Source organism: Pleurodeles waltl, chromosome 3_1 (genome assembly GCF_031143425.1).
Source record: "Pleurodeles waltl isolate 20211129_DDA chromosome 3_1, aPleWal1.hap1.20221129, whole genome shotgun sequence".
NCBI lineage: Eukaryota > Metazoa > Chordata > Amphibia > Caudata > Salamandridae > Pleurodeles > Pleurodeles waltl.
Genome location: NC_090440.1, coordinates 1,628,401,031 through 1,628,413,326, shown reverse-complemented (window position 1 = coordinate 1,628,413,326; position 12,296 = coordinate 1,628,401,031). Strand labels below are relative to the sequence as shown.

The 12,296-nt window shown below is 42.5% G+C and overlaps 1 protein-coding gene across 1 annotated transcript in view; it reads right to left on the bottom strand.

Moving 5' to 3' along the window:
• Nucleotides 1-12,296, bottom strand: part of LOC138285401 (retinol dehydrogenase 5-like) — a 237,324-nt gene that overhangs the window by 120,130 nt on the left and 104,898 nt on the right. The window contains exon 4 of the mRNA XM_069225285.1: nt 9,142-9,472. Coding sequence (XP_069081386.1) covers nt 9,142-9,472 — 331 coding nt within the window. The remainder of the gene's footprint in view (nt 1-9,141; nt 9,473-12,296) is intronic.

Here is a 12,296-nt window from a genome sequence, read left to right as displayed (position 1 = left end):
GTTATACGTTGCGTGAAGAAACGCCCATGAACCTAGGTGTACAGACTTTCAACAAAATTGTTCCCAACGGCAATCGTCCTTTCAGACACTTTGGGTTCTATTAAGAAGTTAACTACTATTACTATCTATTTGTACTAAGGGCACCATTTTGCGGACTCCTAGAAGTGAGATCCAGGAGCTATACAACGTATCTGGAATGTGAACAAGTGTAACAAACTTAATTCTCAGATTTGTATTGCAATTCTTAGTTGATAAATATTAATAAAAAGATTCAAGCAAGAAAAATTACTATCTAAGCCATGTTTTTAGACATGTTATTTTAGCACCTAGGCCTGCCTTTCTGCACTTTAGCCCAGTTACATTTTATTCAGCTTCATTTTATTTTTCTAGCATAGGCCATATTTGCTGTGCTGTTTTAATATTTTTATCTAGTCGTTCTTTTGCCTAGAAAAGCACTACATTCCTAGCAAGACATACTTTTTACTTTGTGCTTTCCTCAAGGCTACAGCCAGATAGAGTTTCCGGCAAAGTGGCACGCTGTGTCTCCAACATTCAGAGAAACATACACATCCTTACGTGGGGACATTTTCTCAGAACATCAGCTGTTTTATTATAAAAACACTTCTCTGTCCCATACACGTTAGAGGGAGATTCCAGCCAGATGACCACGACTGCATGCTAATTTCTGATTGCCTTCGCTACAGCTGCTTGCGTAGACTACCAGATACATGGTCGAAATGGGGATTGTGTCTTTCTAGACAACATGTTTCCTTGCCCGGGTTTGGTGGATGATGTCTTCCCAAGGGAGAAAAGGTGGACTTGAAGGGCAGATTAGGGCTTATCACGCTATGCTCTAATATTGCTTAGGTAGGAACCACATATATTATGCATAGTGACAGTATGGTGGGAATTGTTCTGTATTTCACTCTTCTTGTCATCATTTTGCTTCTACAGGGAGTGCAGAATTATTAGGCAAATTAGTATTTTGACCACATCATCCTCTTTATGCATGTTGTCTTACTCCAAGCTGTATAGGCTCGAAAGCCTACTACCAATTAAGCATATTAGGTGATGTGCATCTCTGTAATGAGAAGGGGTGTGGTCTAATGACATCAACACCCTATATCAGGTGTGCATAATTATTAGGCAATTTCCTTTCCTTTGTCAAAATGGGTCAAAAGAAGGACTTGACAGGCTCAGAAAAGTCAAAAATAGTGAGATATCTTGCAGAGGGATGCAGCACTCTTAAAATTGCAAAGCTTCTGAAGCGTGATCATCGAACAATCAAGCGTTTCATTCAAAATAGTCAACAGGGTCGCAAGAAGCGTGTGGAAAAACCAAGGCGCAAAATAACTGCCCATGAACTGAGAAAAGTCAAGTGTGCAGCTGCCACGATGCCACTTGCCACCAGTTTGGCCATATTTCAGAGCTGCAACATCACTGGAGTGCCCAAAAGCACAAGGTGTGCAATACTCAGAGACATGGCCAAGGTAAGAAAGGCTGAAAGACGACCACCACTGAACAAGACACACAAGCTGAAACGTCAAGACTGGGCCAAGAAATATCTCAAGACTGATTTTTCTAAGGTTTTATGGACTGATGAAATGAGAGTGAGTCTTGATGGGCCAGATGGATGGGCCCGTGGCTGGATTGGTAAAGGGCAGAGAGCTCCAGTCCGACTCAGACGCCAGCAAGGTGGAGGTGGAGTACTGGTTTGGGCTGGTATCATCAAAGATGAGCTTGTGGGGCCTTTTCGGGTTGAGGATGGAGTCAAGCTCAACTCCCAGTCCTACTGCCAGTTCCTGGAAGACACCTTCTTCAAGCAGTGGTACAGGAAGAAGTCTGCATCCTTCAAGAAAAACATGATTTTCATGCAGGACAATGCTCCATCACACGCGTCCAAGTACTCCACAGCGTGGCTGGCAAGAAAGGGTATAAAAGAAGGAAATCTAATGACATGGCCTCCTTGTTCACCTGATCTGAACCCCATTGAGAACCTGTGGTCCATCATCAAATGTGAGATTTACAAGGAGGGAAAACAGTACACCTCTCTGAACAGTGTCTGGGAGGCTGTGGTTGCTGCTGCACGCAATGTTGATGGTGAACAGATCAAAACACTGACAGAATCCATGGATGGCAGGCTTTTGAGTTTCCTTGCAAAGAAAGGTGGCTATATTGGTCACTGATTTGTTTTTGTTTTGTTTTTGAATGTCAGAAATGTATATTTGTGAATGTTGAGATGTTATATTGGTTTCACTGGTAATAATAAATAATTGAAATGGGTATATATTTGTTTTTTGTTAAGTTGCCTAATAATTATGCACACCTGATATAGGGTGTTGATGTCATTAGACCACACCCCTTCTCATTACAGAGATGCACATCACCTAATATGCTTAATTGGTAGTAGGCTTTCGAGCCTATACAGCTTGGAGTAAGACAACATGCATAAAGAGGATGATGTGGTCAAAATACTCATTTGCCTAATAATTCTGCACTCCCTGTAGTGTTTTGTATCATCCTAGTTATTGCAATTCATGCCATTTTATCTAAGGTGCAGTTAATTCAATAAACCTTATTGAACCATTCACTGTCTCTGTTTGTCTTTGCATATGTGAGACTAATGTAACTGAGAGAAAAGAATGAGATCTGATTGACCACGATTCACCTGAAGAGCCATTTCTGTCATGCACCTGGTTGCCACAATCATCCCTGCTCTTGGGCAGAGATGAGGCACTGCTCTTTGGCGGAAAACCCAGATTAGGCTGACAGTTGTCACATGGTGTGGGATTGGACTCAGTTCCCCACAATTCAGGTGATTCTGCCACCCGAATCCAGTAGCCTCATTAGGACAATGAGAGTCTACGCAAGAATATATTTCCTTTCTAGGTGACAGCCATGAAGAAGCTAAGAATGCCAGTGAGGTTAGTATGCAAGCCAGTAAGGTTAGTTTGTAAACCCACCTTCCCAACAAGCCCAGCTGAACAGTTCTGACTGGATTAGCGCTGGATCCTGCTGGTGACTTCGCCTGGAATGAGTCCTTACCCCCAAGTGGTGTCTCCGAGGTTCTTAAGCCCCTAGGAGAGTGTCCGCATGTACTGCTCCTGTCTAACCCTAAAGGCTGGGGTTTGAAAACTTTTTCAATGATTTTTCCCAAAAGAACCAGAGGCGACCATGGGAGCACCACTGAGAGGCGTGACAGTGCCAGTCGGATTCAGCTTGCTTGTTTGCCCTACTGAAAGGATCCTGACTTCCAAAAACGTTTCTAAGTCCGAAGGTTGAGATCTTCACTGGGTGAAAGCACCAAAATATATGGCTGGTGGGGGACTTGCGTGCAAATTTGTATTTCTCCTACTCTGAGCTTTCCTCCCTAAAGTCAAAGGCTTCACCGCAACCTTATTTGACGATTATGCAGCCTTTTAGAAACCAAGTGAGCCACATCCTGTTGCCTTGAAATGCTGAGGTTTTTCAATTTCTGCTCTAGAGAATGAGTCAGAAGGTAAAACTTTGTACCAGCCTGAACCTGGTCCCTGTATCCCACCTGCGCTCCATTGTGGCCAGCTTAACTTTTGACTTTGATCGGGTCTAGCATAACCAAAAAACCTGTGGTTTGCGCTTTACACTTTCTGATGCTAAAAACATCTAAAACTTTGCAAAAGTTTGACTTTTGTTGTTTTGGTGTCTATTTGCTCACTAGAATTCTCTATATTTTATTAAATTGGAGTAGGATTTTTATTGTGTTGTGCTTTCTACTTTGAATTTTTTTGGTACTGATAAATGCTTTACACATTTCTTACGTGCTTCATCTACTAAGGGTGGAGCTCAGGTTTCAAATAATTGAGACCTAACTGTACCTAGTAAGGAATAGTACCATTATTTTTAAAAGGTCTACTACCCTGTTAAAATAATATTCTGCTTTCTTACATTCAGTCATTGGCTATTTGTGGCTGCTGAACCTTTATCCATTGGCTTGAGATATGGCCAGTCCATCCTGGATCGGCCCATCTGTGTATTTTGAGCGAGCACTGAAAAAAAATAAAAAAACAGATGCTACATTAAGGACAGCCACAAGCATCTAAAAACAGAGGCTACAGAAAAAAGGCAACTTTTTTTGCTGTTATATCCATTTTCAGACGCTTTTGTCTTCCTTTGCCCCCCTGTGCTGCCCGGCCAACACGCATTGTCAAAGTAAATAAATTTGATGTTTGTACGGCGTGTGTACACACTATCCGACTGCCATACAAGTGTCAATGCTTGTGGTGGCAACTAAACCCCACATTACAAAACCCACATTTCCTATATTGATATGGTTATAAGAAACCTATACGCAGACTTTCCACAGAGCTTTTTGACTACATAGGGGGGAGCAGATCAGCAATTTATTATTCTTGCAACTAGTCATTTTTATTCCCTGGGATCAGCAAAGCTTTAAAATGAGGCACATATTATCTCTTCTAACGTCCAAACATCTTTGTGATATCAACTACATTTTGTTTTATATATACTTATTTGAGATTTTTCTTATATAGACTATATTTATGAGCTGTTCCTAATATATATAGATACATATTTTCATATATATATATATTTATATATATATATATATATATATATATAAGTTTTGCTGTCACAACCTACATGTTTTAGCTACTTTCTTCAGTTTATATCTCAGAAAGTACCCCAAGGCAGCATATATTACTTGTCAGTGGCTTAATGCAAAATGATGGGGGACTATCTACAGAATCTGGTGAGGTCCCACTGAGATTCTCATAACTCAGAGATATTCATAGGCCTTCAAAGGGCTGAATGGAAGCCTCAAAGGCAGTCAGGCTTAACGTAGAGGCAATGTGCAAAGTATTTATGCAGCAATCAAACAGTAATAAAGTGAAAATAGAACATAAGAAAAATCCCAAACGAATTCAGACAAATAGAGAAAATGATGCAGGGACCAGGAATGTCCTGGAAGAAAGTTTTCCTCTTAAATTTCTCCAGTTTTAGTGCAAGAAGCACTCGTTGACAAGGTTGTCAGCGAGTGCTGGATCTGGAGAGGGGCTCATTGAAGGCAGGTTGGTGGAGTCTGAGGCCTTGGTTGGAATTTCACATTGGCAGAGCAGCTGTCAGCACAAAGAGCTGGTTGGAGACCAGTACTTCGCGTTGGTGGGAAACACACTAAGGTTGTTGTTGTTTTGAAGAGCTTTGGGCGGTGAAGTATGGGGTCTGCATCTGGAAAGGTTGCATTGGCACTCAGCAACAAGTCCCATTTTGGGTTCGGGTAAGTTGGTGAACTCCATTCGTATATGTGAGGAGACCAGGGATGGTTCTTTTTGATGTGAAGAGCCCATAACCTTTGTTTTTCACATGGAGTCCAGCTCATGCAGTTTTTGGACTGGGGGAGTAAACTCCAACATCAGCTAAGGGTCCAGGATATGGATGGGCACCTCTTGGGGGTTAGGACTGGTACCAGGGTTCAAGCAGGTCCATTTGGTACTCGTCAGCCGGGCAGATGCAAGGAAAGGCATCTGGAAGTTTGGTGTGTCCCTGTAACTCAAGCAGTAGGGCAGCAAACTGACTCTTCGAGTCGCTACTGGGGAACTGACTGTTTCAGTCCACATCTGGGGTCCTGGGTTCCTCCTGTCTTCAAAGAAAACGCATCACACCATAGGAGACCCATTAACAGTCCTGTAACCCTGGGCACTAGCAGAAAGGCACATGTGGTTTCAGCAGAAAAATGCCAACTTTCTAAAAGTGATATTCTCAAAATAGAAATGTTTTATTCAACTTTACAATTAAAAGATATCTTAATTACAATTCAAATAAGTGGAAGAAGTATTTTGATATCTGCTTACAACCTGAAGTTATCTCTTATTGTGTGTACTAAGGTAACCCATTGTTAGTGCATGGGATGGCTAGTCTTGCTTCAAGAACAACTTCCAGAGTTTTTCACTGCCAGGATACGTAAAACTTTAGTAGATATCACCTATCTTTTTTAATTACCATGAACCCTGCCTTATGAACCTTTTGGGGGCTACCTTTGGGGTGACATAAGTATTAATAAAAAGGAGGGTTTTGGTCTGGCGAAATGCTTATTTTGCCAGATTGGCATGACAGTTTAAAACGGCACCATAGGCTGCAGTGGCAGGTCTGGAACATGTTACAGTGGTACTTTAGTGGTTGGCACAATGAGCGCTGTAGCCTACTTATAGCGTTTAAAAATGTACAGGCCCTGAGTACAAGCAGCACCATTTAGCAGGGATTTATAAGTAAATTAAATGTGTCAATTAAGTGGATACCAATTTTACAATACATGGAGGGAAGAGCACAGCAATTTACCACTGGTTAGCAGGAATAATGCCATCAGAAACAGGTTCAGCAAAAAAATAGGGTAGTGAAGGCAAAAACCTGGGTCATACCACAAAATAACATAGTCATGCCCAACAGACACCATTTAGGAGTCACCAGGGGTCACAGCTGTGACCTGTGGCTTGCCTCTTGGAACCATTGGTGTTAGATATTTGAATGGTGCACCACTTTTATGTATATAGAATAGAGTCCAGTTGACAAATGTCGTTCAACTGATCGCGTACGTGATGATTTCATCTTTGTCAAAATGAGGTGCCGAACTCTATACATGTGAAGGCAACATGCCCCTTGCAGTCAACAGAATGTAAATATGGGTGATCTGAACAAATATGTTCTGAATGAACGTGAATGAAATAAATAAAAGGAAGCTCTGAAGAAGTCCTGTTTTTGAGGATGAAACGCGTTGGCTGATGTTTCTTTGTGCATAAAGAATAACAGAATAAAGTGAAGACTACAATGTGACAACATTTGTCAATTGGATTCCATTCTATATACATAAAAGTAGTGCACCATTCAAATATCTAACATTTATGGTCCCTTTTGGGACAGCATCTTGGAAGTAGGTGCTGTGATGAGGGCACACATATGAGTGTGATAATATGTTTTAATGTGTTTTTTACTGCTTGGATGACAGGGGTCAGGTGCATTTTTCTTATTTAACCCACTGCTTACTTTGCTTATTGTTCTTGGAACCCTTGGCACTGCCTTTGAGACCCTTGGCCTCCGATGTAGCCAAATCAGTGCCAAGAACACATGGGCAACTCACCCTTATAGGCATCAACTCCCAAATTCTTTTTATTATATTAATAGTGAATGATATTATATCATTCACTTTTAGTGTAATAAAATGTGTAGCACCATGATCTGGAAAGGGACCTTCCCTGAATGCATATGGATGGGAGTGTGCTTGTGCGAGAGAGTGTGTGCATGTGTGAGCATCCATGTTTGTTTGTTTGAGCCTGTGTGTGCGTCAGTGAGAGTAAATGAATGAGAATTTACACAGATAATGAGTGAGAATTAATGAGACAGACGGCCTGATGTAGAGTTTGACGAATGGGTTACTCCATCACAGACTTGACGCATTTCCTGTCTGCCATATTTCAAGTGCATTATATCCAACTGCACTTGTAATGGGGCAGATGGGTAATTCTAATTTAGGATGAAAGCGTCAGTTAAGTATGATTAGGTCAGAGTAAGTGAGAATGAAAGATTTGGAGAAAGTGTGACTTTGAGAGAGACTGAGTGACAGTGAGTGATAATGAACAAGAATGACTGTGTGAGGAAGCATTGTTGAGAGTGAGTGGCTGAGAGTGACAGTGAGTGTAACTCTGCACGAGAATGAGGGAACGAGTGAAAGAGAATAAGTGAGAATGATGGAGGCTAAAAGAGATTGCAAGTCAGTCAGAATAAGAGAGAGTGAGTGTGAGTGAGTGAGGTTTAAGAGTGAATGCAAGAGAATGAGCGATGAATATGTGCACGCGAGTGACAATGAGTGAATGAGAATGGTGTAAGTAAATATAAGTAAGCATGAGTGAGCATGTGTTGCTATGTCTTTGTGTCTACTCTAGGACCTAGCATACTCAAGGTAATTCTTGGTTTATAGAGGCATCTGTTGCAAAATGCAGTACTAGTATACTGCTGTGGGCAATAGTTGCATATGGGAAAATGCTGGTGCATAGAAAAATGCTGGTGCTTGCTCACTTGAGGTAAATCTTGATATGGGGACCTGTGGAAAAGTGCTGGTGCTGGCATACTGGAGGAAATTCATGAGATAGGTGGCACTCATGGGAAAAATGCTGACACTTGCACACTGGGAGAGATTCTTGCCATAATTGAGGACAACTGTGGCATATGCAAGTGGGGCATCCATGAAAAAATGCTGTTCCTGACACACTAGATGTAACTTTGACATAATTGTCACTCATACTGTATTAAATGCAGTAATGACAACATTATGGGACTGGAGTATTGTATGTAATATTTGGGCTAAGGGGGCATCCATGAAAATATGCTGGCCCCAGCAATGGAGGTAGTTTTTGTTGTATGGGAGCATTCGTAACACATTTAAATAAATAGGGTCAGGTATAGGGAAAGTCAGATTTCATTGGTTTGGCACACAAAGAAAAGACTTGAATATTTAATGAATAGCCTTTCAGCTTTTTAGTAAAATTATATTAAAACTGTGCTTTAAAATGGACTATAAGACTCAATTTTCCCATATTTACTCAGGTGGATCCCACCCCTCCCCTCACCGCATATGCTTCACATCCCTTTTAAGAGGTTAGATTCACTTATTTCACCTGCTTACTACAATTCAGGTAAAATATTCCCTTATCATGTGGGCACTCTAATATAGGTGATATCTACATTAGAAATTTGTCTGTGTTATTCCTTCTATTAATCATTCAGTGATTATGGAACTTCAGTGATGTTCATTTTTGTGATGTGCTTAGGTTTACAATTAGGTGGCATCCCTTCCTGGGAAGATCTATGTCAAAGTTCATACTGTGTCACTTCTGATGAGGTCATTAAAGTCAAAGGGTGTGAGATGTCACTTCTGCTACCACTACCATTTGGTGAACAGGCGTCCATGTGGGTCCCCCTTTAGCTTAGGGGCTGCAGGGGCCAGTGTTACGCCCCGGTTGCTTGTGTTGATCCAATGAAATGTATTGTAATATTTACAGTAAGGTCGTAAATCTTAAACTGTTATCCCCTATCTAATATACATTTTTCTGAATAGATCGCGTAAATGTGTCATTTAAATATAAATTCATATTTTACCTTTATTTCCAGTCTCTGCCGCAACAAATTCCACAGCTCGGTCGATGCTGCGCGGGTTTGTCAAATTCAGTATCACTGTTTTCAGCGTGGACGACGAGCAAGCTTGTAAATCTTGGCTTCCCTTTTCTGTCAGGCACGCAGCAATGACGCCAACTCCCTTTTTGTCAAGTTGTCTTGCCAGAAGGTTTCCAAACCCACTGTCACAACCTGTTATGAATACATGCTTCTTGTGCATGTCATTGAGTCGGAGACTGTCTTTGATGAACCAGCACACGGTAAAGAAACAAAATGTAACCAAAAAGCCTGTCAGCTCGGGTTTCATCAGGAAAAACTGCAAGCAAACAAACGAAAATTGAATTGTTTTTTTCTGCTAAATGATTCATTTGACATTTATTTTGTTCATCAGTTCACACTTTCTTTTTGTATGGAGAAAAGGTTTAAGACTAAGGAACATCTCCAGTTGACAAATATAAGCTGAGGCTGGTGGGCTCTTCAGGTTGAATACTGGGAAGAAAGGAAGAATAAATAGGGGGACCAAATTTCCTGATTTCAGGATTCCCTGAGAAATTCCGTATGACTACCCACCTCCAATGCTGTTAACACTGCCAAGCAAGTTAACGGATTCACCTCGTCAGACCTTATTCAGGAGTCCATAGGGCCACTGGAGTTTCGGAGCCACAACCGTGCAGATTGAGATATTGTATTACTGCTGTCCTGGGGCCCTGCCCTACTCTGGTTCTTCATATTGAGGCAAGTACAACCCTTTCTGCACTTTACTCTTAGTAGTGGCAATGGCGGACAGTCGCAGGCTTTTCAGGGAGGTTACTGTGGAGGTTACGCAATACTACCCCCGGAGCAGCTCAATAAGATCAATGTTCAGGGGCTTTCTCTGTAAAAAAGGCAAGTACATTATCATACGGAAATTATAGGATTCCCCTACATAATCAATAATGCATGCACACCCAGTTCACGGGTGCAAGTGTTTGTGCTCTACGGGTTTCTGCTGACTAGCTCTCTACCTGCCACTCGTGTACCCCATCTCTGTGTTCCCCCTCAGGTTCAGTGTTCCAGGTAAATCAATGGGTGCAGCTTTTACTCCTCTACCCTTTTATCTAGACTTAGCACTCTGTATCTCCAGCCTGGGCAAGTTCAATCTCTCACCAAGTTAGTAGTAGCAGGGCAGGACTGTGTTTGGCCCTTCCGAGAGAGCAATATTTCATGGGTAACAGGAGCCTCCAGGTGGCACATAGCAGTCTTCCTAGGAGATGGATGGAAGCCAATCGTGCAGCGCATCTCTTGGAGGGTTGTGGCAGGACCACAGGTTTCTGACAGGGACCCTCTCCCGGGCAGGATGCTGCAGATCATGGCTCACCCCACCCCGCTAGTGGGTCCTTGATTGCCTACATGTCTCACTTAAATACTCTGGTGAGTACTTGGTGCTTCTTCGTGAGCATGACGGCCATATGCCTGCATATGATGATTCTTCAGCACAGCAGGACCGAGGTGCTGTCTTCGGCACACAGTGCCTCTGTTGTGTAGCCATTTTAGTTATAGCTCCATGCACGTTATTTTAGCAAATTAGGCCTGCCACTGTGCACTTTAACCTAGATACATTTTATTCAGCTTTGTTTATTATTTTAACAATAGCCACATTTGCGGTCTTCTTTTATTTTTCTCAATCTAGCTGTTCTTTGCCTAGGCCAACACTGCGTTCTTAAACAAGACATTTCTTTCACTCTGTGCATCTCTCAAGGCTGCAGTAAGATAGATTGCCGGTAAACATGGTAACGCTTTGTCTCTGGTGTTCATAGAAACATACACATCCTTACGTAGGGATATTTTCTCAGAATATCAGCTGTTTTATTATAAAACACTTCTCTGCCCCATACAGGGAGATTCCAGCCAGATGACCACGATTGTATGCTGATTGCTGAACGCTTCGCAACGCTTCTAATGCAGCCTTCAGGCCTCTTGCTCAGGTATGAGGAATGATGTCTTCCCAGGGGAACCTGAAGGGCAGAACTAGAGCTTAACATGCTGTGCTGTAACATAGCCTAGGTAGGAATTACCTTCATGACTTTAGTGACAGTATGGTAGCGTTATTTTTATGCTTCACTCTTCTCACTGTTTTAATCCTGTCATGCTTCATCATCCTGGTTATTGCAGTACATGCTTTATTATCTAATATGCAGTTGCTTCATTAAAACCTCATTAAAACATATAGGGGCATATTTATACTCCGTTTGCGCCGGAATTGCGTCGTTTTTTTTAACGCAATTTCGACGCAAAACTAACTCCATATTTATACTTTGGCGTTAGACGCGTCTAGCGCCAAAGTCCATGGAGTTAGCGTCATTTTTTTGCGTGGACACCTACTTTGCGTTAATTATATGCAAGGTAGGCGTTCCCGTCTAAAAAATCGACTCCGAGGCATGTGCGTCGGATTTATACTCCCGGGCAAAATTCACGCCCAGGAGTGGGCGGGTCAAAAAAAATGACGTACGGCCGCTTTTGCGCCGTTTTTTAGCGCCTGCAAAAGGCAGGCGTTAAGGGACCTGTGGGCTCTGAAGGAGCCCAGAGGTGCCCTCCCATGCCCCCAGGGACACCCCCTGTCACCCTTGCCCACCCCAGGAGGACACCCAAGGCTGGAGGGACCCATCCCAGGGACATTAAGGTAAGTTCAGGTAAGTTTTTGTTTTTTGTTTTTTTTGTGGCATAGGGGGGCCTGATTTGTGCCCCCCTACATGCCACTATGCCCAATGACCATGCCCAGGGGACAGAAGAAAAATTGCCTCAACCTGACTTGCCCCATTTCTTGACGCCCAAGCCCCATATCCCCCTACGCCGACGCTGCTTGGTGTACGTCGTTTTTTTTAACGCACACCAGACGGCGCCGGCGGCTAACGCCGGCTAACGTCATTCAATAAATACGGCGCCCACATGGCGCATCAGAATGGCGTTAGCCGTCGCAAATTTTTTTGACGCAAAACTACGTTGGCGCAGTTTTGCGTCAAAAAGTATAAATATGGGCCATAATGCCTCTGACTGTCCTTGTATATGTGAGACTAATGTAGCTGAGAGAAGCGGATGCGATCTGAGTGACCATGATTTCCCTGAGGAGTCATTTGTGTCATGCGCTCGGCTGCCCAATCATC